General features: G+C 42.6%; 1 protein-coding gene across 1 annotated transcript in view; it reads right to left on the reverse strand.

Moving 5' to 3' along the window:
* LOC147882232 (kinesin-like protein KIN-14I) overlaps positions 1-13151 on the reverse strand; it is a 47213-nt gene extending 34062 nt beyond the window's left edge. Inside the window, exons 1-5 of the mRNA XM_087401298.1 lie at positions 12491-13151; positions 12103-12175; positions 4339-4470; positions 3856-4094; positions 3202-3529 (exon numbers count right to left, since the gene is read on the reverse strand). Coding sequence (XP_087257424.1) covers positions 3202-3529; positions 3856-4094; positions 4339-4470; positions 12103-12175; positions 12491-12636 — 918 coding nt within the window. The 5' untranslated portion in view covers positions 12637-13151. The remainder of the gene's footprint in view (positions 1-3201; positions 3530-3855; positions 4095-4338; positions 4471-12102; positions 12176-12490) is intronic.
* Between the last annotated feature and the right edge of the window lie 13999 nt (positions 13152-27150).

Here is a 27150-nt window from a genome sequence, read left to right on the forward strand (position 1 = left end):
ACAGCCGACTGGCCTGCCCCCTTATGGCCGACTGGGGCAGGCCCTCAAACTGCCTATAAGTGGGGCTCCAGCCCCCCTTTTAATGTGTGTGCCAGCCGAATAGCTGGCCCCCTCTCCACGCCCCCCTATTTTGGGGCTGTGTGCTGGGCCTCATGTCCCAGCCAGGCTGGCCGACCAGCCGCATCCTTCGCCCCTATAAAGGGCAGGGTGCTGCACACTGCAGCCCCTCCCTTTCCTTGCCATCTTGCGTCATTTCCAGGCGCTTGTTGCAGGTCGTGTACCTGCCCACAGACCCCGCCAAACAGCTCGCCACATAGACGCCTTTGCTCTTAGATTATCACGCCATGCTGCAGCTCCAGATCTGCTTCCTGCCATGCAAGATCTAGGGTTTGCTGTCCCCGCCATCTGCTCCTTCTATAGGCGCTTTCTATTGCAGCCATGCTGGCCCCTCCAGGTACCTAGCTCTCTTTGACGTGAGGTGCTGCCCTTGTGGCAGCCCCCTCTCTTCCTTTTTTCTTGGGCACATCCTGCCCTAGGTCTCCCTCCGCCACGCTCTCCTCATATGATCTGGTATGTACTTGATGTTCTTAATTTCAGCCTTTAGCATGCTGTGGAAAGAATCTGCTCTTCGTATGTCTCGGGTAATGCGAGATTGGAAGGAATGGGCCTTCTTCGAAGGCAGAAGGGGAAGTATGGGTGCTTCTTCAAATCTCGGACACAGATTGCTACAAGGTGATGGACAAGGTGTATGAAGCCAGAAGAGTACCTGCTTGAGAGCTCAGTGAGAGTTCGTGGTCCAGGTTATCTGGAGATATTCTTGGGATTTCATTTCTCAAGATGGTTCTTTTATTGCACCCCTTGCCAAAGAAGTATGGGTTGAAACAGACCCTTAGAGCATGGTGCCTGGAAGACTCCAAGTAGTTCACTCATTATGAGGGGGACAACTAGCGTTTGGGTTGCTCAAGTTCGAAGGCGGGAACGTGACTGAAGGTGGTGGTGCCAGGAGGTGCTACCGGAGATGGACCTATGTACCCAGATGGTGTGCGGAAGCGAAACTGGACCTAGTGGAGCAGGAGCCACTGTATGAAAAGCGAGGAAAAGATTTCGACATCAAAATGTTCCAGAGGACTACGACCAGGGAGTTACTGGAGCATCGTTATCGACGTGTTGGCATTGGGCCTAGATGTGTCAGTGAGAGGGGGTGTTGGAAAGGTCACCTCCCCATCTGTAAGCCCCCATATGAGGAGAGCATGGGGGAGGTGGACCTAGGTTCTGAGAGAAGGCCACATGGGCAGCACTATGGCTGCCATGGGGGCAAAGATCAGAGAAAGAAAAGGAAAGTACCTGCAGGAGCCATGGTGGCTGCAATAAATGGAGTCTGTGGACAGAGAAATGGCGATGGACAATCAGCCTGGATCTGACCTGTCAGAGGCAGATTTAGAGCAGCATGAGATGGCAGGGATACCAGAGTTCATAGGCACCTTGATGGCAAGGTGACTAGCATGGGCTGTGGGCAGGCTGATAGGCTGCAACAGGCCCTGGAGATGGCCCAGCAAGCAGAGGGAGCCAACAGGCTTGGTCGGCCAGTATTGGGGCAGCTGGTAGGGCTGGTCAGAGCGAGCCTACCAAGCCTAGAAGATGGCAGGGCCAAGGGGGGCTGGACCCCAAATAAAATGGAGGTCTTTATGCCCTGGAACAAAGGCCTGGAAGGGCAAGTGAAAGCCCTTATATAGAGCCCTGGTTGGGCTGGTAGGGGCAGCCAACCAGGTCGGTTTTTGGGGCAGACAAAGTCGGCCATTTCACAGGGCTCTTGGAGCCTATAAAAGGAGAAGCCCTGGGCCTCATTTTACATCCAACAGGTCAGCCATCAAAGGAGCAGCAGGAGCAGCTGTACACACACCCTCCGGCCTACATCCAGGAGGCAAAGGAGTCTAGGAGTTGCTGCAGACTGAGCTCATCAAGGGCTGGACCTTAGCTGTCTTCTAGGGCAGCAAGGTGTTGTGATCTCTGGACGAAGAGTCTACATACGCTCGAGGTGGAGCACGTGGACTCAGGGTTCTAGAGGAGACTAGCAGATAGAGAAGGACCTTTGGTAAGATCAGAGGACCACACCATTGGTGGGACTCTGATCTATCTCTTTTGTTGTGTCCATAGTTTTGGACGGAAATTTGGTGGATTCTATATCTGGCTATGTCTACTGTCTATTTCCTGATCTGCATCTATTTGATGCACATAAGTTTAAGAAGTTTGTGATTCCACTCCCCACACACAGTGTGAGCTCCTGGGCTATTCTATCGGTCTTCTGCTGTGCGTACCCTCTGTTGGTCCATTTCTAACAGGGCCTGCCCACTTGGGTCAGCAACAGACTGGGTGGGCCCAGTCTGTGCTGGTTGGCTGACCTACAGACTGCGTTGGCCCGTCTGCAGGGTCTGACATCCTCTATAAAAAAGCCCCATTGTGGGGGCATTTTGGCAGTTCAGACTGGAAGCAGCCCCCACCTTCTGGAGCACCAGAGGAACACACAACCTCAGAAGTGAGAGCAATATGCGTGCTCACCATAGAGCATCCAGGGCAGCGGACTGCTGCATGTTTTGGGATTTCTGGTGAATCTTTCTGTAAGAGTGTTTGGCTCAGATTTGTGCAATATATTCTGAGATATTTAGGATTGTTCTACTGTTGTCTATATCCCGAATTTGTTGCTTGTGAGTTCTCTCTTATAGACACAGAAAATTTGAAGTTGGAATTAAAGCATTCCCTTCTCCTCTCAAACATTCTTTTGTTGCACACACCTTATCCATTTCTATTTCCACTGCCCCAAATTTGGTGCTTGTGAGTTCTCTCTTATGGACACAGAACCTTTGAAGTTTCAAAGCATTCCCTTCTCCTCTCTAAGATTCGTTTGTTGCACACACCTTATCCATTTCTATTTCCACTGCATCAAGAAACTAGCCAAGGGTCTAGGTATTTCTAGAAAATATTTCTGACTATACGAAACGTTCTCTGGAGATATATTGAACATAGGGGTAGACCATAATAAATGACAATTTTCTCGACATGTACATAACCAAGCACGTGTTTGTGGGCCATGTGCATCCTCTTTCGTTCAAACTACAGGAAGCTTCTTATAGGTGCACATCAGAGCCACCAAAATGACCTGAGCACATTTGATACCACAGGATTACATCTCATAACAACTCTTACCTCTACTGCCTCTGCAACAGTGGTAGTCATGTCATAGGTCACCTCTTCAAAAGTTTCATCCAGGAAAAAAGCTACAGTCGTAAGTTTGCGTCCAGCAAGTAGTGCTTCTATCTCATCTTGTGAGGGCACTGTGCGCCGTGGACCTGCTTTGGTAGTACGTTTCAAGGCATTCCATGTCCTCAATGCCAGAGATTGTATTTCAGTATCAACATCTTGAGCATGCCCAACATCATGAACGTATTCAGACAAATAAGCTGCGACATCTTTTCCTGGCGGCATTGCTGAAGCACACAAGTACAAAAGCTCCCAGGCTTTCAATGAAGAAGACCTGCAATGAAAATGAAAAAATTAGCATCACACAGAAGTATCTTAATACAAGACATTAACTTTAGATGAATATATATAAACCATGAAGCAATTGGCCAAGGGCCCAAGCAGGGGGTGGAATAAATAACCATGAATAAGTGAAGCAAAAATCAACCAAGAAGCTAAAAGCTGCATCAAAATCTTCCATTGTAACTTTCCAGGTTTACATCATGTAAGCAGGTTGGCTGCAGATACAACCCTCTCAAATATAATAGGGAAAGAACAAATGCGACGTTCTCAGCACAAACAATCCAAAAAAAGCCAAAGCCCCGTCGAAAAGCAATTTACCTGTCTGGATTATTGCGCGTCTGTTTAGAGACTTGCACAAACAGCTCATCCCGAAGTTCAGCACGCTTTAAAGTGTGCTTATAAAGCTTCATTACTAACTCTCGTTGCTCTTGTGAGCTTGAAGGCGTTGAGCCTGATGACCCATCAACTCCCATGTACTTGAGAACCAATTGAAACAGCTTTACAGCCCGACTTATGAGGTCGCTGTTGATTTTCATGAGAGATGTAGGAATTGGTTCCTGGAAAGTTCAAAAATAATGACACTTGAGAACCTATATAAATAATAAGGATTTCTCAGCTGACATATTCATAGAGCATTGCATGAAAACAGAAATATAACCCTTGAGTGTCCCAAGAAAGTTCAAAAATAATGACACTTGAGAACCTATATAAATAATAACGATTTCTCAGCTGACATATCCATAGAGCGTTGCATGAAAACAGAAATATAGCCCTTGAGCAAGAAGTAGCAGCACTACCAACCTTTTGGAAGCACAACATATCCTCTAACGTGTACTTCTCTCGTCCTTGAGGAGCCACTGATCTTTTTGAAAAAAAACCACGTTTACCACCTGTCTGCAGCTGCTTTTGCATCAACCTTAAGAACCCATCAACCTGCACACGTGATTAATAAGGTGTATCATTCCACAAAGCTACATGATTAATAAGGTGTATCATTCCACAAAGCTATATCTCTAGCTCCCCTACCTCATGAAGCATGTTTCTTTGAGCCATGAGTGTTGTTATGCTCTAGCCGAGATAGCATGACCTCGGAAAGATCGGTGGGCATTTTCTCTTAGATGACCAACTGTTGTAATAATTAATGTGCGTAAATGAAATGGTCAAAAGTAACTGCCAAGGTCCTAGGTGAGGGTGAAATGGCATTGACTAGGTGGCTCTGAGTGCTAAGGCCTAGGTGCACCTAAATGTGCAATAATGCCAAGGGGCAAAAGGTTTTAATGTGCCCCAAGAGAGGGGTAAATGGTGCACCAAGTGGAAAGGCTAAAATGATGACATGTGGCAAGGAGAACCATCTAGGGAGTTGAGGGTCTCGTGGATATGCATGAGGAAAACAGGAAAGATATGGAATTGAAAAAACCTGCGATCTACGAGAGTAGGCTGGGAGGAAATAACAGATGCCATCGCCCGTGATCTGAGTGTGTGTTAGAGAATAGAGATTGTATCAATTGGTATCAGAGCCCAAGCCAAGGGAAGAGTGACAAGTTAGGTGACGGAAGGAAGGTTTGGAGCGCAGAGGTGATGCAAGGTGGTCAATTGTATCACATGTACGTGACGGGAGCAGGTGGACGGGCATCTCCGGTTGATGTTCTACGGGGACGATGTGGCGTGGTGTTGACGGGCACTTACGCTCAATTACGTAGGCCTTCCTAGATATCCTGGTGGATTGACGAGGTGAGGAGAAACGGGCAACATAGGAAGAGTCGCCATCGCCATTGCCTGCCAAGTTTCTGTGGCTATACGTCTACGTCCTGCCCCTTCGCATTCGTCACACCAACTGTGACCCCAGGCCTTCGCCCCGTTCCGCCTCCTATTTTCTCCACGCAGTAGCCGTCGATGCTGGCCGTGTGATCTACCAGATAACTCTGAGCGCAGTTGGCTATGGACGCTGCTACGAACATTGTGCCCGTAAATCCCACGCACGTGCCTAGGTCTGGGTACTATTTCAGGTGGAGGGAAAAGCGAACCAGAGATAAATACGACAGGGGGATCAATCGACATTTCGAGAAGAAAATCAGGAAGCACCTTCTTTCGATACAAATTTTACAGTTTTATATATGGTCCTATTATTCATGCACCGTAAAAGGAACGTTCAGAGTATTACATATTTGGGAGTTTAGTGTGCAAGAGAAAGAAAAACAGGAAAGCAAAATAGAAAAGAGGTGTATGTATATTTTATTTGGGTTCTAGAAAGGACTCAAAAAAAAAAAAAAAAAAACATTTTCCCCTTTTAGACTATGGAGGCAGAAGGATAGAATTCTAGGGTGAATCCTAGTGAGTCTAGAGCACGGTCTACACAACAAATGTCACATCACACAGCACCTACTTTGATCGGTAGGATTTCGATATTAGAAGATGCTTTACAGCACATTATGAACCAGCAGCTTCAAGTGAACGCTGGTCAGAATGAGATCAGGGAGATGGTGCAAGCCTTGTCGGCTAGACCGTCTAGAATTGATAAGGGCAAAGCTCCAGCAGAGCCAGAGCCCAGTATACATTCATCAGAGCGCGCGAGGGTCAAAGTGCCTAATATCGCTAATTATAGACCGAAAAAGTACGCTGGTCGGATGACCGAGCGCAGTTCTGATGTGATCGAGGTTTGGTTACACAAGTGGGAAGAAGCCTTCGCCATTTGTGAAATCAGATCTGATCTAAAGAAAATCCGTGAGGCCACTCACCTGTTTATTGAGGCAGCGGATAGATGGTGGATAAAGCAACAGAAGGATCAATTGCTCCTACCACCTGGGAAGGGTTTAAAGCTGAATTTAAGAAACACTTTCTCCCACCTGATGAAGAGTCTCGAGCTTGGGATGCTTATAGAAATCTTCGTCAGAGGAGTTTGTTGGTGGCTGAGTACACTGACGAATTCAGGGAATGTGTCATGAAAATAACAGACCCTCTCCCTATGTCGGTTCAGTTAAAAGACTATATCTATGGACTGAACGACAAGATCAAAATGGAAGTTCGGGCTAAATATGTGACTACATTAGATGAATCTATTGCAGTAGCCCTGAACTATGAGGATGCCAGAGGCAGATCTGGTGGATTTGTGCAGGCAGGGACTCAGTATGAGTACACGAAAAAAGAGGGATTTCAAAGAAAATGGACTTCAAAGACAAGTGTCTCGCAGCCAAGTGGCCAAACCAAGCAGGTGAAGCCGGTTGAGGGACCAGTAAAAACAAGTACCACCATTGGGGTGAAAAGAAAAATAACTCCAATGGCAGCCCGGGCTTGGTCAAAGTCCTCGTTGACCCCTGAACAAAAAGAGAAAGCTAGAAAAGAAGGATTGTGCTTCGGCTGCCTTCAGCGACATCAGTGGAAAGATTGTCCACTGAATAAAGACCGTCGCACGACTAATATGATAATATCTGAATGCGACGTGGAAATGCAGGAGAGTCCCAAGGCGGAACATATGCAGATGCAATTGGCGGGACCTTCTCAGAGGTTAGTGCCTGTGTTGTTGAGTGTGTCTGTTACTAAGTTAGTAAGCGGTGCACCTGATAACATCCTATCTAAGCCCGCAGCAACGGGGTATACAGCCTTTAATTATATGGAGTTAATTAAAATGAAAGGACAAGTGGCCAATCATGATGTCATTGTGTTGTTTGACTCGGCGTCAACTCACAATGTGATTAACTCCAAGCTCGTGAAGAGGCTGAAATTAAAGACAAGTCCATCTGACTATGCGTATACAGTCAGGATGGTAGATGGAAGTTCAACTGAAGTATGGGACCAAAGGGTTACCCAGTTGGAACTTCGGATTCAGGACTATGCTGAGAAGCTTGATTTTGAAATGACCAAGCTTGCTCATGCAAATATAGCCCTGGGTATGGCGTGGCATTCTAGGAAGAATCCAGCCATTGATTGGAAAAAGCACGTATATCAATTCAAGATGAATGATGTGCTTTATGTCTTACGAGGTGAGAAAGATATACCTCAGGGACCATTGGTTTCCGTGATGGAAATCCGAAAAGCTCAAGTAGAGTTTTTATTCCTTTGCACAGCATCGATAGAGCCGATTGATGGTTCTTCGGCTAGCACTGATGTTACGCAAAGTGGTGAAATGGCCAAGCTAGCTAATCTTATAACAGAGGAGTTCTTTGAATGTTTTAGGGATGAACTACCTTATGGATTACCTCCAGAGCGGAAAGTTCAGCATAAGATTGAACTGATCCCGGGGGCAGAACGTGTAAATAGGCCGCCCTATAGAATGAGTTTTACCAAAGAGGCGGAGGTGCGTAGACAACTGGAAGAATACCTCAAGTTGGGGCAGATTCAACCAAGTTTCTCACCTTTTGCTTCGCCAGTGATATTAAAGAAGAAAAAGGATGATGCGTTTCGCCTCTGTATAGATTACAGAGCATTGAATAATATCACTGTTAAGCACAGATATCCGATGGCTCGGATTGATGATTTGCTAGATGCATTGCATGGAGCCGTGATTTTCAGTAAGATAGATCTTAAGTGTGGCTACCATCAAATCCGGATTAGAGCCGAGGATGTGCATAAAACTGCTTTCAGAAGCAGATTTGGTCATTATGAGTTTTTGGTAATGCCCTTCGGACTTACCGATGCTCCAGCGACATTCGTCATGCTTATGAACGATTTGCTACGTCCGTATATCGGAAAGTTCGTAGTACATTTTATTGACGATATCTTGATATTCAGTAAAAGTATTACTGAGCATCGTGATCACCTAAGAATAGTGTTCAGTACTTTGAGGAAAGCCAGTCTTTATGTAAATAAAAAGAAAACTATACTGTGTGTGGTTAGGCTTGAATATTTAGGGTTCATAATTACTCCATAGGGGGTAGAAATGGATCCGAAGAAAGTGGCTCCGATACTAACTTGGCCAATCCCTCAGAGTCTGACCGCGTTGCGATCATTCTTGGGATTTGTCCAGTTTTATAGAAGGCATATCAAAGGATATTCGGAATAGTATCGCCATTGACTGATCTAACCTCAGATAAAGTACCTTTTATTTGAGGACAGAATCAACAAGAAAGTTTTAACACCATAAAAGAAGCTGTGGTCACAGGACCGGTGTTAAAAATAGTTGATCCCCAGAAACTGTTGTTCCTAGAAACCGATGCAAGTGGCATTGCAGTAGGAGCAATTCTCCTTCAAGAGGGAAGGCCAGTAGCCTTTGAAAGCAAGAAGCTTTCTCCCTCTCAAAGGAATTGGCCAACTCATGAATTGGAGTTATATACTGTTATCCATGCTTTGAAAACATGGAGGCATTATTTATATGGTTCAGAGCTTTATGTGGATGTGGATCATGATACTCTGAAGCATTTTTGTAAACAGCCTGACTTGAGGGGCCGCCAAGCTAGGTGGGCAGAGCTCATGCAGGAGTTTAATCTAACGATTCGGTACCGAAGAGGAAAAGACAATAAGGTTGCTGATGCGTTGTCTCGCATTATGCACAACCTGAGTTTCACGGTATTAGAGAGTGCTCTAATGACCGAGATTAGAGAAACTCAGAAGGTGGACGAGTTTGTCCAGAGCTTATGGCCTAAGGCTCATGTGTTAAAACTCGGGGAAAATGAAAAGGATGACCTGGCATCCAGAAAAGGCCAAACTTATGCAAGATTACCATAAGGGATGGTATGCTAGTTAGAAATGGCAAGGTTGTAGTACCTAGTCAGAATGATCTCAGGCAGATAGTCATTCGACAGTGCCATGATAGCCCGTGTGCGGGACATCCAGGAGTCGAGAAGACGTATGATCTCGTGAAGCGAGATTTCTTTTTGCCAAAGATGAAAAAGCATATTCATGAATATGTGACACGGTGTTTTTCCTGTTAGGTAAGTAAGGCCAAGCGGGTGAAGCCACCCGGACTTTTACAACCCTTGGAGATACCACTAAGTAAGTGGGAGAGCATTTCCATGGACTTTATTGTAGGGCTGCCTACAACACAAGGAGGATATGATTCTATCCTTGTGGTGGTTGATCGTATAATCAAGATGGCTCACTTCAATCCGACTAGGGAGTCTGTTAGTGCCCCGCAAGTGGCAGATTTGTTCATTAGACATATATTTCGTCTGCATGGATTGCCTAGATCCATAGTGTCAGACCGAGATGTCAGATTTACCGGTCATTTTTGGACAGCGGTATTTGAGACACTAAGGACTGAGTTGGGAATGACTAGTGGGGACCATCCTGAGACGGATGGTCAGACGGAGAGAGTCAACCAGACTTTAGAGGATATGCTGAGAGCATATGTGTCATTGAGGCAACATACATGGGACAAGTGGTTGCCATTGTTGGAGTTTGCCTACAATGATAGGAAACATTCCTCTACAGGGTTCAGTCCGTTTGAACTGAACTATGGTTATAGACCCGCCAATCCAACTATAGTTGGAGTACCTCAGAAAGTGCCTAGTGCCGCGAACTTTGTGGTTCAGATGCGGGAGATGCTAGCACTTACGAGAGCTAATATCCGCCAGGCTATGGATAGAGCCAAGGTGTATGCGGATGAGAACCGGTCTATAAGAGTATTTAAGAAAGGAGAAACAGTTTTTCTCAGAGTTCCTTCGCACTCGAAGTCGTTGACTTCAGGAGAGTGTGCTAAGTTATCACCTCGATACTGTGGACCGTGGTTAATTCTAAAGAGAATAGGCAGTGTAGCCTATAAATTAGAATTGCCACAGGGGTGTAAGGTGCACCCGATTTTTCATGTTTCGCGCTTAAAGAAGTTTTTACATACAGGTGACTCACTAATCGAAGGTGTGGTTTTGTTTCAGGAGATAGAGGATATTGCAAGGCGAAAACCAACAAGAATCCTGGACCGAGGAACAATGCAAATACGAAATCGGAAGATACCCACGGTGTTGGTTGCATGGCATGGTCAGCCTCTATCGAAAGCTGCCTGGGAATCCGTATACCAGTTACGGAGTGTTCCCAGATTTCATCATCGAGGACACTGATGCTTGAAGAGGGAAGGAATGTTATGCTCTAGCCGAGATAGCATGACCTCGGAAAGATCGCTCTTAGATGACCAACTGTTGTAATAATTAATGTGCGTAAATGAAATGGTCAAGAGAAGTAACTGCCAAGGTCCTAGGTGAGGGTGAAATGGCATTGACTAGGTGGCTCTGAGTGCTAAGGCCTAGGTGCACCTAAATGTGCAATAATGCCAAGGGGCAAAAGGTTTTAATGTGCCCCAAGAGAGGGGTAAATGGTGCACCAAGTGGAAAGGCTAAAATGATGACATGTGGCAAGGAGAACCATCTAGGGAGTTGAGGGTCTCGTGGATATGCATGAGGAAAACAGGAAAGATACGGAATTGAAAAAACCTGCGATCTACGAGAGTAGGCTGGGAGGAAATAACAGATGCCATCGCCCGTGATCTGAGTGTGTGTTAGAGAATAGAGATTGTATCAAGTGTAGTTCCTGCTATGTGCCCTTGGTGTGACAAGATAACAAAACTATCAGCAGACACAGAAAAATACAATGTCATGTCTTGGAGCAAGGACAAAAGACATACACTGCGTAGGCAAATTATTGATAAGGTGTCCTTCTCAAAAAAGGATCTAACCTTGCGACAGCCTTTTCTTCTGACTAGTCTCAGAACAGCAGATGGTCTTGGGACCTTTGGAGATTTCCATTAGTAAAGCTTGTCCTCCCATAAAGCCAAAGCCATAGATTGCTATGGTGGAGCTTGCCGGGACTAGTTGCACAGCTTTTGTTTCAACCTTTTGTCATCTCTGCCCTGTGCTATCTACATTGAACCACGTCTAGGCACTACTTGGAAAGCTTCGGATTTTACACCTTTGTCTTCTCTGCCCTGCCCTATCTATACATAATAATAGAAGAATGCAGCCTGTGCGAGGGCAAGACGGTCTTAGATCGGAGGAAACCACCAATGGAATATTTGTAGGTCTCCACAACAACAGCACGTGGATTTCTCGTACATAGATATTAAAGTGACTGTCAATATCACAAATTAGCAAGATCCTCATTAAGTTTTCAATTCCTGCATGCAATTGCTTTCCTTGTCATATAGAAGGAGAGCCCAGGAAGTTCCCAATAAGTTCTGAAGAGCCTTGTCAATTGAAAAATGATAAGACATTTGTGAGGTGGTCTCCACTGTTTATATGCCCCTTGTGAACCCAAGACTGACGTGCGCTACTCCCTGTTAAAACGTGGATTCACTTGTCTATACAGGTCGAGCAGCTTGAACAGACCCCTTATTTCTTCTCTCTTAGTCACCAGAACATGCCACGCCATCTTCCCAGTCCTATAATTTGCTATCTTTTTAATTCACTTCCCCACAGGTTTGAAGGATCACATTACATGAAACGCATTATGAAGCCCAAGCATAATGAAACCATAAACTTTACGTCCATGTCAATCACACTTAGGATTCAGCAAAATGACGGACTGCAGTTTGTTAAAGACCACTTCTAATATCTCGTGCATGAGAAAGAATTCGGGCCCCAAACTCTTTCGACAATTTGCTGCCAATACATTGTCCTATCTCATCCACTTCCATGAGTATAATACCTGAAACCTTTCAAGAAGAGGGATGGCGCCAGCGAGCTCTGGAAGCAGTGACATTGAAAGGCTTCTGGGTGTTCTGCACAATGTGCCACAAAAAGTCAATTGGCGACCACTTGTTTTCATCGACAGGCGTATGAAAAATTAATCATATAAGGACCAAGGTAGCACGCGATAATGCCGTACATCGAAGGCCAAATCCAGTATCTATCTTTTGTAAGCTAAGCGTGCATGAGCGAACTGTAGAAACGGTCATGTGTATAGGAACTACAAAAACACTCGTCTTACTCTAATTTTTGGCAGTCGTCAAGTTCGCCTGGTTTGTCCTAATCTAAATGCTCGACTGACTCTCTCTCTCTCTCTCTCTCTCTCTCTCTCTCTCTGTGGAACTTACTGTGAACAGTCTGTGCAGTCGCTGTCATAATCCTCGCCATTGGCTGGTTGCGACTTTGGATGCAAAGGCGTCCCGCCGTTCGAAATGAAGGAGGATTGCTTAATGTTGACCGGCTGGACACTCAAGGCAGGTGTTTCCACCATCATCGTGCTCCAACAAGTCAGAGCGATTCGGCTTCTGCTGTGCCACTCTTATTGTGGGAGAAGTTCTGCAAGCTAGATCACACCCATGATCGAGTACAATTCAGCGAATCGGATCCCAGATGGGCTGCTGCGGCATGGCCACGGGAATCCGGCACGGGGAAGCAGGCACGGCCACATGCGATTGAGCGAACCGACAAAAAGATGGGGGAGGGAGGGGGATGGTGGGCGGCAGGGGAGAGGAGAGAAATGCGGGTGAAAGGGGGGAGCTGGGAGAAGGGGGTGGGGGAAGAATGCAGATTACAGGAGGGAGCCGGCCGGCAGGGAGAGGGCGAAGGGGTGTGGAAGGATGTGTTGTGAAGAAGCAGAAGAAGGAAGAGGAGGAGGAGCAGAAGAAGAAGAAGAATTGAGGAAGGGAAGGTTTGAGTGAGTGAGTGGAGGAGGCAGGGGAGTCAGTGAGAGCAGAGGCAATGCAAAAAGGACAGGTTGATCTTCTTCTTCTTCTTCTTCTTCTTCTATATTTGGGTCATTGATTCTTTCATTCACTTTGTTCGTTGGTTTTGGTTCAAACAATCGGAGGGAACTTGGACCCCATTTTGGAAGTATTAACGGGGGGGCGGGGGGGGACCCACTTTTGTAACGCTGACGCACCCCCCCTTCACATGTATCTCGGTGTATTCATCACCTCTCACATCCATTTCACCACCCTCCGTTCACCCCCTACGTTGGAAATAGAATTGGAGGATCCCTCCCACATGTGGTGGTGGTTTACACCACCAATTGGAGCGGATGGAATGGGCCAATCCTGTAGCAATTGGAGGAATTGGCAGTGGAGTGGACGGCCTTCATGGGTCGGGACACAAACCTTATGTGTCAATGTCTAAGCCCGTACCTCCTATTGGGCCAACTAGGACGGCAACCCTTCACGCCACCTTTTGGAGGATGGCCGACGAGTGGTGTAGACCTAGCCTTAGTCAAACTTAGGAGTTCACTTGGATTTAGCTCTTGAGGGTGTCGTAGGTTCACTAGACTCTAGGAAGACATCTTATTAAGGTAACAACACTATCAATGTTACACATTCCCTCTTACCTTAACAAGCACCCTTCCATGAGAGCACAGGCTTGAATAAAAGAATACATGGTGTCTAGATTCGCATTGTAGGTCCACTAGACTCCATGCATCATGTCAAGACATCTTGTCCAAGTAACGACACTATCACTATTACACATTCCCTCTTACCTTAATGAAGCATCCTTCCATAAGGCTCAAGGAGCACTTGGTGTCTCTCACCAGAGCAACATACATAAGGCCAAGGACTTCATAATATTATAATTGCGAGAGACTAAGGTTTGGTCCAACTTCTTCTAAGGCCTATTGGAGATTGTGCTTGGTTACTGATAACATTATCTTAACTTTTTTATTTATGATAATTATCACTAGCCTGCTGCCTCCAAAAGTACAAACATTATCTCAAACAAAATATTAATTTTCACCTAACTCAACACTTGTCATGCAAGTCATGGATGTAGAGTTACCAACCGTGTTAAGCTTTGTAACAATCACCACATGGTTCAACATCCATGCCCGTTGTAACAATTATCACATGCTTCAACATCCATGTCCTTTTCATTCCTCTTTGTAACAATCACCATATGGTTCAACATCCACTCCCATTGTAACAATTATCACATGCTTCAACATCCATGTCCTTTTCATTCCTCGCCTTACCTTTACCTTTTCAGTTCTCACTCCTTTCTAGGAATTGTTTCTCATTATAATCCAATGGCAATTTGAACTCAATCTTATTAAGATGTAAGGAACATAATGGCATGTTTCCATATAAAAAGTGGATGCACATGCTATGGTTGATATAAAGATGCATGAGTGGATATGGAAAGCACAAACCTGATGATAACACGTGGTGTCTCTTAAACCTTTGTATAATGGCATTGTTGTGTTTAGCTAGTGTCCAACGTTGACCTTCCTAATACCAAACTTGGATTTAGAGAGACCTAGCAATGTGCACTTCATGCATTGCGTGTATGTCTTCAAAAGTAACCACTTTTTCAACCTTGTAATGCGTCTCCAACTTTTCTTCTCTCGTATGCCTTTATTTTCCTCATTTAACTTCCTTTCCTTCGCACGGTGAATCAATCGAAACTTGCATTACCTAACCTTAGTTGTGATATAAGGTGTGGGTGAGGTAAGACATGATAGTCTCATATATTAGTGATAGAAAAAGTAGCAACTAGTCATGCACAACTCCAAGGCTTTATGGTGGTGAACCAAAACATAAGGCTCCATATTTGAACTCACCAAACCAAAATTTGAAGTTATTATTACCAATCGTCCAATTAGTCAAGGCTACATGGAAATCTCCAATAAGGGGTCTATGTGAAATTGGCAAAAGGATTTAGATATCAAGGCAAATGCCCAAGATCTACAAGCTCCAAAAAGCTCTTTCTAGGCCAAAGTAAGTGCTTGACATATGGGACCACGATTTATATAAAATTTTCCTATGCACGCCTTTCTAAAGACTCCTAATGAGCAAGGAAGAATATTGATTGTGCCCATACTTTTAGTGTGGATGCAATCATATTTGGTAGCAATAACAAACATAAAATAGCATAACAAAGCCCTAGTGTGCAAGGTTTGGCTATATCCTAGTCTTGTTTGACTAGTGAATTTGGAAAACATCAAATGGAATGTGCATATCACAAACAAGGTTTTCTACATATCTCTTAAAAACATTTAGAATGCTTTTGAATTGAAATGGTATCAACATGGTAAGCATGATACTCCTGAAAATTTTATTGGCACTCTTTATAAATAGGTGTGGACAGCCTCATTTCCTTATCTTTAGGACATGTTTTGCCTACCATAGAGACATGGCGCATTGAGATGCAGCCCAAAAAATCTCACATATGTACAAAGTACTATCACTCTCATTTGAATTGTTCCAATGAGAATTAATATGAGCTTCTTGGGTCCACAACTGTGGTAAGGCACATTGATGAGACAAATGCTCCATGCTTGGATTTTCTCCTTCGCTTGGACTGTCATGTGTTTCATTGCTCAGTCAAATGTGAATTGGAGTCTCTCTTTTATCAATTGAAGTGGATCAATTAAAAGTGAATTGGGTTCTCTCTTTTATCAAGCGAAGGATGTAGATGGCCACTCATATTGTTAGAGCTGTAATGAATTTGGAAAAAGTAATGCATTTCATTCTTGCACAAAACACATTGAAAAAATCATTTTTAAGCTTGGGGTTGTATGATCCTATCAAGGATAGATCATTGACTATGTCTAAACTTCACATACAACATTGACAGCTGTATGATCCTATCAAGCCTAGTGTGAAAGATTTGGTCATGTCCTAATGTTTGACTAATGGGTTGGTCATGTCCTAATGTTTGACTAATGAGTTGGTCATGTCCTAATGTTTGACTAATGAGTTTTGGAAACATCAAATGGTATTTGCATATCACAGACAAAGTTTGGTATATATCTCTTAGAAACATTTAGAAAGATTTTTGCTTGAAATAAAACTCGCTTGAAATGGTATTAAGCATAGTAAGCATGACCCTGCTAAGAACATTATTGGCACTGTTTATAAATAGGTGGTAGACAACCTAGGATTAGTGTTAACAACAACCTCATTTCCTTATGTTTAGGATAGTTTTAGCCTATTATAGAGTCACGAAGCATTGAAATGCAACCCGAAAAAACTCGTATATGTTCAAAGCACCATCCCTTTCATACAAACTATTCTAGTGACAACAAGTTTGAACTTCTTGGTTGTGCAATCAATAAGGGACATTGATAACAAATGCTCCATGCTTGGATTTCTCCTTGGCTTGGACTAGCATGTGTTTCATGTCTCAATCAAAAGTGAATTGGGGTCTCTCTTTTATCAAGTAGAGTAGCACAACAAGCAACTCATATATCTACCATTATGGTTGAGGAAATTCGTGCATTTTTCAAAAACACATGTCCACTGAAATTGTTAGGGTTGTAACGCATTTGACTAAGGCAATGTATTTTATGCTTTCACAAAGCACATTAAAATTATCATTTTTAGGCTTGGGGTTGTATGATCCTATCAAGGATGGTTCATTAACTATGTCTAATGTTCACATGCAACAATGGCAATTACAATAAAAACCTATCGTGAAAGATTCGGTCGTATCCTATTCTTATTTGACTAGTGAGTTTTGGGAACATCAAATGGTAATTGCATATCACATCCAAAGTTTGCTACATATCTCTTAGAAACATTTAGAATGCTTTAGACTCAAAATGGTATGAAGCACAGTAAGCATGACACTGCTGAAAACATTATTATAATAGGTTGTAAACGACCTCATTTCCTTATGTTTAGGATAGGTTTTGCATACTATAAAGACATAGAGCATTGAAACGTAGCCCAAACAAAGCTTATATATGTGCAAAGCACTATCAGTCTTATTTGAACTATTATTGTGGTAGTAAATCCGAACTTCATGGGTCCACCAAAGTTTTGAATACATCAAAGGGTATATGCACGTCATAAAGAAAGGTTGCTACGTATCTCTTAGAAACAGTTAGAATGCTTTCCACTTGAAATGGTATTAGAAACAGTTTGTATCCTCTCACCTCCCAATCGAAGGTTCACCATATGGGTGGCTAGATAAATGTTTGGAAATTCATGGACATTGATTGGGTAGTGGTAGCTATGTGTTGCGACTCATCAATCGCTTTATAGATCTATGACACATGTATTGGTTGAAAACTTGGTTTCATCACCAAAGATGTTTTCGAAGAATTCTAGTTATTCTTACTTGAAGAATGAGCCGATCGACGATCAGCCGGATGCGTTGGGCAGCTTTCTCCCCACCACGTCTTTCCTTGTGTGCTGAAGATCTGAAGCGAGTGCACCGGGATAAAGGAAATGCTTTCCACTTGAAATGGTATATCCCAAAAATACTCATATAGTTGCAAAGCTCTATTGCTCTAGTTTAAACTATTCAATGGCAATTAATTTGAACTTCTTGGGCCCTCAATCAATAAGGGACATTGATGATAAATATTTCATGCATGGATTGCCTCCCTCCCTTGGACTATCATGTGCTTCATATCAATCAAAAGTGAATCAAGGCTCTCTTTTTTCAAGGGATTTAACATAATGAGGAACTCATATATCTACTACCATTTTGGTTTGAGGAAATTGGTGCATCCTTCCAAAACACATGGCCACTCAAATTATTAGGGTTGTAATGTAACTAAAAAAAGAAACTTACTTTATGCTTGCACAACACATTGAGATTATCATTTTCAATGTGTGTTAGAGTTTTCATATAATTAGAAAAGACATTTTATAGAGTTTTAACGTGATTGAAAAGCAAAATTTTTAATGCTTGCATAAACACATTGAAATTAACATTTTTTTATTTGGGGCTCTTTTATTCTATCAAGGATGATTCATTCACTCTATCTAAAGTTCATATGCAACAGTGGCAATTATCACAAAAATTAGAGTGAATAACTTGGTCATATCTTACTCCTGTTTGACTAGTGAGTTTTGGAAACATAAAATGGTATTTGCATATCACCAAATCTTTCTACAAATCTCATAGAAAAATTTAGAATGCTTTCCATTGAAATGGTGTTAAGCATAATATGCATGACACTGCAAAAAAAGTTATTTGCACTCTTTATAGATAGGTGGTAGACAATCTCATTTTCTTATGTTTAGGATAGGTTTTGCCTACAATAGAGATACACACTTCGGGTTGTATATTCTATCAAGGATGGTTCATTGACTAACGTCTAATGTTTATATGCAACGATGGCAAATATTAATATTCTAGTCTTCATCCTTTGCTCTATTGTTGCAAGGACACATTTGTCCATCTCAAAGTTGGTGTTAGGCATGAGAGATTTGATTAAATGTTTGAGATGGTAGTAACAAAAAGTACCATCTTACTTTTGCTACATTAAGTCCCGTTGAGACTTTTCCATAAGTGCTTCAACCATCTACCACATTAAGGAAGGGGTGAAGGGCACAAACACATTGAGAGCAAAATGCTAGTTGACTAAGTTTGACTCTTAGGACTAGGATTAGTGTTAGGCCTAGTCTTCTATAAAATTGAAGTGCATGTTAAGACATTAAAAGTATGCGGGGTTATTGTGGATTCCTGGAGGCGCAAGTACTCGCAACCCTTCAGTCAGCGGTTGTAGCCGCACATTGTATATCCATGAGGCCAAGTGTCTCTTGATCATTCTATGCAAATTTCACATATTCGAATTACGCAGAGTTGTCTTTTTTGTATTTTCATATCTCTGAGTGTGATTCGTGTGTGCATGAGCATGCAGTATATTCCATAGTGCCTTTTGATTAAGGCATTACACATTGACGACCATGCTTAATCACAAGTTTTCACACATGCGCGGTGCATGTCAAGCTCTATGGCGCACTAGCCGTGTTTGCATTGTTGGGTGGGACGACATCTAACGCGACCACGACCTACAACTTTGGTTGTTGATCTGCAAGCTTGCCTTGGCCAAAAGTGACAACAGATTAGCATTGTGCTCAAAGAGCTGTTCGCAGTGAATCATGGCCACAATATGCCCAATTTGGTGATCGTCGTTTTGCTAGTGAATTGGTTCGATAGATTTGGCTGCTTCATGTGAAAGGAGACCGTATGACCCATCGAATCATAGAATCAACCAGAGGCATGAATGCGAACAAGGTCGCAAGGACCTCTAGATTCGTTAGTTCCAACAACGAGGCTGCCCCATCAGCCTAAGCAATCCATCTCCGATGACGACGACCTGTGGGTGGAGATAGATGTTCAGCAGAACATGCAAGATGCTACAACATGCAATCTAGGACATGGTGAGGCCTAGCTTGAGAGCACCCCATAGGAGCAGGTGAGGGTACTCCGCTCTTTGCAAGGCAACATCTAAGTGTGGACACTGCTATTCGTCCTTTTCCATGGGGTCGAAGAGCAAGCCATCATCACCAACTATGGGACACGTCTCATCGGCAGTACAAGGTTTGTTCGTCACTTCACCATCTTCGCCGCGGCAAGAGGACGATAAGTTCTATCGGTACCGATTGTTCCGGTCAATCCAGTTTCGATGGTAATGGAAAACGTGAAGTACACCAAGTTCCAGGGGAAAGTTCGTGAACGATTCGGATGCACATGTCCGACAACTTGGAAAATTTATGTACTCAACATGCTCCGTGTGGTGGATCCGGCACAGAAGGAAGCAATGTTCGAGTCTACTCTAGAGGCAAAAGCGTCAGGAGAGTTTGCCCTAGACCACTTCTAGACTTATAATGATATAAAGGTCACCTTCTTGAAGCAGTTTTGTAAGGAAAAGACGATTCTACAGACATTGGAGGGATTGCGGTTCTTGAAGTAGGGTGAGCAGGATGTAGAGGATTATGTGGTGCAGTACCGGTAACTTTTGCAACGGGTTCCACTCAATCAATGACTGACGGTTGAGGATTAGAGCATCTTCGAGTTTTTCATATTTGAGATATATATATATTTTTCATATGCTTTCTGAGCCATGTGCACACCCCTATGGGAAGTTCAAGATCCTTACAGGGTGAAACGGCTAAAGACCATCAGTTGTCCAAGGGCAAGAGTAAATCTAAAAAGCAATCTTCAAAGTAGAAGTGTCAAGACAATGACAAGGAGTTAGGCGAGGACAGCTCAAATCAAGTTCATCTCATGAAAGTATTGACAAATCGGTGGCAGAAGAGAAGGAAAATCCCAAGAAGACCTTGAAAGGAGGAAAGGGGGGTGCTGCGGCCTCCAAAAGTTACTTGTGAGGGTGCAAAGGCCAGACCTTTGTTGGTGTGTCCATTGCAAAAATCTGGAGCGCTTTGCAATAATGGAGTGTGCTTTGAACCGAAAGTGGTGTGCTATATGCTTGATGAATACGCACATGATCGAGCAGTGTCACTACAATGGAAGAGGCCCGTAAGCACACGATGAAACACAATGGACAACGCCTCCAGCCACATGGTTCAGAGCTTCTTATGTGCAACAAGCTGGGACCGCAGAAGCCCAGGAACAGCTTCCCACCAGAGGTGGTGGCGGCAGAGGAGGCCGTGATGATGACTGACGAAGAGGTGGAGGACGGGGTGCTCCTCTGGCAAAAACGTGTTTTTTTTGCCTAGAGGAAGGTCACTAGCAGCATGAATGTCCAAAGGCTCAAGAATGAGATCGGTAGAAATTGGAATGACAAAAAATGGAGCCATAAATTTGTACGTGGCTGCCTCCCAGACAATTTTATTGCGTTGTAATTGCTATTGTATATTTGTAGGGCACCTTGCTGCTTGAAACCCATGAATTCCAAAGCCTCCATAAACCAATTTACATTATTTGATGCCATCAAAAGACCATGTAGATGGCACTCGACTTTAGGGCTCGCAATCTCTTTCCGTAAACCACACAACCAAGTGAAAGCACCACTAACCAACATGGAGCAGCAACAACCAAACAATGAATAGCAAGACCACGAGTCCCATAATCATGAATGGTATCGAAAATGGATCTTGTACTTTTTGGGCATTTAGTTTTTATAAATCCCCACAAACTAGAAGCTTGCCATTCTTCTTGGTAACACTATACTTGGAAACAACCAATCACTTCGATTATTAGCATAAATAAATCATGCTTGAATGAGTTGGTCTAACTCAATATTGACTTGCTTAGCGTAATTAGGATTCATCCTATAGCGAATGGGTCTAACATCCAAAACAAGGGGAATTGTATGTTACATACCTCAGGTCGAACTCATTGGAGATCTATATAAGCCCAGATAAAGACATCTTTATAGGATGCAAACAACTCTTTGAAATGATTACACTGAGCTAGTCTATTATTTAATTAGCACTAACAATGACCATGCTTGGCTTGTCCTCCGTACCAAGATTAAGTTCCTACATTGGCTTATGTATCAGTTGCCTTGTACCGAGTCGTGTGATGGCAATGGGTGTCTTGGCTATTTCCCTTTCACCCACGATATCTTCCATGAAATGACTTGGATACATATCCTTTTGTGTTGCTATTTGCTCAGCTTTCATTTTACATTTAATATATGTCAAGTTCACCAACTAGAATGATTTGCAACTCCAGGAGTCGAGACTCGACATCCTGGGGAAATTGATCATAAAAATCTAATTCTTTAGGGCGACAGTTATTCATTATTTTTTGAGGATTAGTCGAAATGCAAACATCTTTCCCATCAAGCTTAATATTCATTTCCTCATACCCCTAGTCATGCAACACGTTGGCATTTTTTAGCCATGGACGTCCTAACAAAATAGGATATGTTTGTTGCTCCATTGCAATCATAACATGTTGTTTAGTATAATAAATACCATCGACAGAACTTACATCTTGAAGCATACCTTTGGGTTCTACTGGTCTCTGATCAAAAGGAGATGACTTAAAGTTTTTAAACTTCAACCATGTCATGAATTCCTAAAAAATAATAGTAACCCTTGATCCACCATCTACTATCACACCTGGAATGGTTTGATTTTTTACCTTGACAGTGATGATTAGAAGCTCTTCATCCACAGTTGGTGTGTTAATGATAGGCATCGTGATCAAAGCATCCACATCTTTGGGCTTTTCCCTCGGGCTCTTTGAATTGCTCCATGAAGAATTCTTGACAATACGGGGCAAGTCACATTAACTTTGCAAATGCCAGCATCACTTTCATGTTTTTAAAGGTTTCTCATGCTCCGGCTAGCTCTATGCTAGTAACTGAGGCATTTTTTTGATTTCATCACTTGTTCTTGAGATTTTGAAGATTCACGTGGCTCGATGATAGTAATTGGTTGCTCGATGGGCAACTCAATTGCTGATGCTTTGCCCTTTAATTCATGAGCAATTCTAGTTGCAGTCTCTCTTTTCGCCCTCCAATCCACATCAGTATGCATTGTATCATCTTTAGGAGATACTATAGGTCCCTTTGAATGGGTAACTACATGAGCATCTACTATGTCAGGCATTTCTTCTTTGACTGCTTTGCATTTGGGATGCACTTCTCCCCTTTCCATATTATTATGTAGGTGTTTTACATGCTCCACCCAAATGGGGCAATCATTTTGAAAATGATTTTTACCACAGCAAAAGCATTTGACTTTGGAAGGATCAACCTTTTCCTTCCCATCTTTTCCCTTACCTTTATTATCAAGTCGAGGCAGTTTCTCACCGGTAGATTTAGCATCAATGGTGGTCACCTGATTGGCGGCTATTGTATGATTTTAACCATTGAGCCATTGCTCAAAATTATCATGCTCATACTTGGTGTAAATATTGTAGTGCTTTGTCTTATAATTATCTTCTGTGTGATCACTTCTCGAGCATTTGCCACACCATTTTTCATTAGAACCTGCCTTCCTATGCATGCCTAGCTCTTTCAATGCTTTCTCCTCTTAATATTTATTATTAGCATCCTTCTTTTCAGTATCCTTTTTCTTTGGTTTGCCTTAGAGACCTTTACTCTTCTCCAAGGCTACTGCTCAGTCAAGCAGCTCTTCATAACTCCAAGTTGGATTCACAATTTTTGGTTTCCTTAAATCAATTTGAGTGCACCTAGTAATCAACCATGCTTGCATGGACTCATCACCAGGTACAGTTGATAATTGATTAATGAGGGCTCACATTTGCAGCATAAACTCTAAAATAGTGAACTCCCTCTTATTCTATTTCTATTTGCTTAAATGAGTTCAAACATCTTTTTCATTGATTTCTTATCTGAATCTTCACAAAAAAGCTTTCGACATGGCGTCCCAATCAGCAAAGTATCCAATGGGAAATTGATTAAAACTTGATCAAAGTACAAGGAAAATAATCCATGTGCTCTGCATCTGTAGTAGCACCATTAACATGACAGACTTGCAAAAAGCTCTACAAATGACTATATGGGTCTTCACCATCTGCTCCCTTGTAATTTTGAAACTTCACCTTAATAATTTGAGCTTTGAGCCTTCCTACTCATTCTCTAGGTTCACCTACTCAGTCTGCTCCATAGACCAAGTAAATGGATCGTCCACTTGGAAGCATGGAGTCGGTAACAACTTTGCATCCCAAATGTACATAGCGGTAACCTTCCTGATATGTTACATGAGGTTGCCATTGTTCCACGCAAAGACATTCTATGGGCACGTCTCCATATTCATCACGAGCATCGTGCAACTTATTCTCGACTCGAGTCACTTTCCGCTCGGTTCGTGCCTCAATTGCTCCATATCCAGAGCTCGCCATTATTTATTTCTAATTGTTATTGGACCATCTGCTATAGCTGGTTGCCTTTGATTATGGGTTGCTCGATGATTCCTTTCCACTAAAAAAAAATAGTGCCGAGACAATCTCTCGGTTTGTTCATTTTCATTATGTCGACTTACAGAAGACACGGCCATATGTTCCACTTCCAAGCTTTCAGTAGATGAGAACTCTTTGTCCACTTGATGTGATGGCCCTTTAGTTGCTCGTCTTCTAGAATGTCTCAGTTGATTCTTAATAGTTCTTCCTTCTGACTCTACATAGTAGTCAACTCCCACCTAGTAGTTCTTCCTTTTGACTTTGCATAGTAGTCAACTCCCACCCCTAGGGTAGGGAGGCCAAGTCTCTCATCTTGCACACATCACTCCTGTTGGGCATTTGAATGGTCTGATAGTCTCCCTCATAGTCCCAAATTGGGTTATGAAACCGCTCTATCTTGCATGGCGGGATGGTTTAGATAGTCTTCCCATCTGGCTACGTACCCATGTCTTCTTTCTAAGCGTGCGTCAGATATTGGCTAAGTCACAAATTAGCCAAATTATTGTCTGAATGCTCTTTGATGTCCACTTTCTTGTCTTCAAACATGTCCACAAGCTATTCTAGTCATTTGTAATAACTTAAAGATGCTTCTTGTAGTATTTTGCAATGGCGAGTAGCTGCCTTAGTTCGTTACATGACAACATAAATCTCTCAATGACTGTTTACTCAATCCTAGGCTTTCTAAGCTCATTCCGCTCAATGCCCACAACTCACAATACTCTCACAACTCACAATACTCTTAGCGTGACTGACTCTTCCACAACAAGATTGCCAAATGTTGACAATTTGGTTTGCTCAGGGTTGCACGTTAGTCTAAGGTTGCACATTGGTTTGCTCAAGGTTGCATTTTAGTCTAAGGGGTTTACAAGGTATTGGTGAGCGGTAGTTGGTATTTGACTAACGAGTTACTCGTGAAGATGCCCTCTCTTGCAATCCTGAGGTTGTTGTGCAAGGTTGGTGAACAAATACGGTGTTAGTAGTAAAAGAATATGAGGGACTAGGGTGATTGTAGTTGGGGTGAAATGACTTAACATAGAATAGCACATTTGATGCACAGATAAACAGAATTCACTATCATTAATCATCAATTGTTTATAAGAAGCCGCCTCAGCTTAGCTTGAACCCTCTTAGTTTGATCACAATTTTGACTAAGGACATTCCATCCATAGGGAAAGATGACTAAGGACGTTCCCTTGCCCTTAGGTATAGCCTGACTTGACTCTGAAGATCGCTATTGATCTTCTTGCCCTATTTCCTACTTCTTATGCACACTCTTACCTTCCTTGTGGCTCATCTCTTACTTTTATCCCATCCTCTCTACTACCTCACTCGCTACTCCTAAACCACCTTCTAACTTCAGATGTGATAATTGCTCAAGCCACTTCTTGGTCTAGTGCGCCCAGGTCGAGCTCGAACTCGCTACTTGTGGTACGTCAACCCTTTAGTGGTCTGGAAAGCTTGCCAAAGAGGTATCCTAGTTCTGTAGAAGTGGTCCACCTTGTGCTCACTATTTCTCTCATCCCATACAGCTCATTCAGTGCAGCTTATATATTGCATGGTAGCTGCTTTGTTGTCTTAATAACTCAGGTACTCGAGAACTTGGTTCATGATGTCGAACCATGCAAACGGTGTCTGATGAGCATCATATTTTGCATGAGCCTTATAGTAAATAATTTCAAGGTGTGACAAAAAAAAAAACCATCGGACAAATGCACATGTGATAGGAGCACACTGATGCACATTTTTAGATACTCATCTATGACATGTGGTGAAACATGGGAAAATATGCAAGTCTAACAATGCAAATGGTGTCTAATGAACATGTTAATTTGCATAGGACTTAAAGTAAATAATTTTAAGGCTTGTGCAAAGTATCATATGCATTAGAAAAAGGCACATGTTATAGGAGCACGTTGATCCATTTTTGTTTTTGTAGTCATGTATGACACGTGGTGGTGAAAAATGGGAAAATGTGCATGTCCAACAATGCAAATGGTGTCTGATGAGCATGATACTTTGCAAGGGTCTTAAATTAAATAAGTTTAAGGCTTTTGGAATGTATCATACCTATCGGACAAATGCACATGCCATAGGAGCAGGTTGTTGCATATTTTTTTATACTCGTATCACACGTGGTGAAAATTTGAAAAATATGCATGTCCAACAATGCAAACGGTGTCTGATGAGCCTGATACTTTGCACAAGACTTAAAGTAAATAATTTCAAGGTGTGTAAAAAATATCATACCCATCGGACAAATGTGCATTGTTGATGTGTATTTTATGATACTCATGGTGATACTCATGTCTGACGCATGCTGAAAAAGGGAAAATATGCATGTCTAACCATGCAAACGGTGTCTGATGAGCATGATACTTTGCACAAGACTTAAAGTAAATGATTTCAAAGTGTGTAAAAAATATCATACCCATCGGACAAATGCACATGCGATAGGAGCATGCTGATGCGTATTTTATGATACTCATAGTGATACTCATGTCTGACATGTGAAAAAGGGAAAATATGCATGTCCAACCATGCAAACGGTGTTTGATGAGCATGATAATTTCCAGGGGAATTAAATAAAATTATTTTAAGGTGTGCTCAAAATATCATATCCATCGAACAAATGCACATGCTATAGGAGCTCGCGGATGCATATTCCTTGATAATCATCTATGACACGTGGTGAAAATTTGAAAAATATGCATGTCCAACCATGTAAACGGTGTTTGATGAGCATGATAATTTCCAGGGGAATTAAATAAAATTATTTCAAGGTGTGCTCAAAATATCATACCCATCGGACAAATGCACATACCATAGGAGCACATTGATTTGTATTTTTTGATACTCGTCTATGGCACGTGGTGAAAAATGAGAAAATATGCATGCCAAACGGTGTCTGATGAGCATTATAATTTACATGGGCCTTAGAGTAAATAATGATAAGGTGTTTCCAAAGTATCATACCCATCAGAAAAAGGCACATGCCATAGGAGCATGTCGGTGTGTACTTTCTTTTGTACTCATGTATGACGTGTTGAAAATTGAAAAAATATGCATGTCCAACCATGCAAACAGTGTCTGATGAGCATGATACTTTGCAAGGGCCTTAAATTAAATAAATTTAATTCATGTACAAAGTATTGTAACCATCAAAAAAATTCACATGCCATAGGAG

This window comes from Dipteris shenzhenensis, chromosome 30 (genome assembly GCF_047967505.1).
Source record: "Dipteris shenzhenensis isolate YYH24624 ecotype China chromosome 30, Dip_SZ_1.0, whole genome shotgun sequence".
Lineage (NCBI taxonomy): Eukaryota > Viridiplantae > Streptophyta > Polypodiopsida > Gleicheniales > Dipteridaceae > Dipteris > Dipteris shenzhenensis.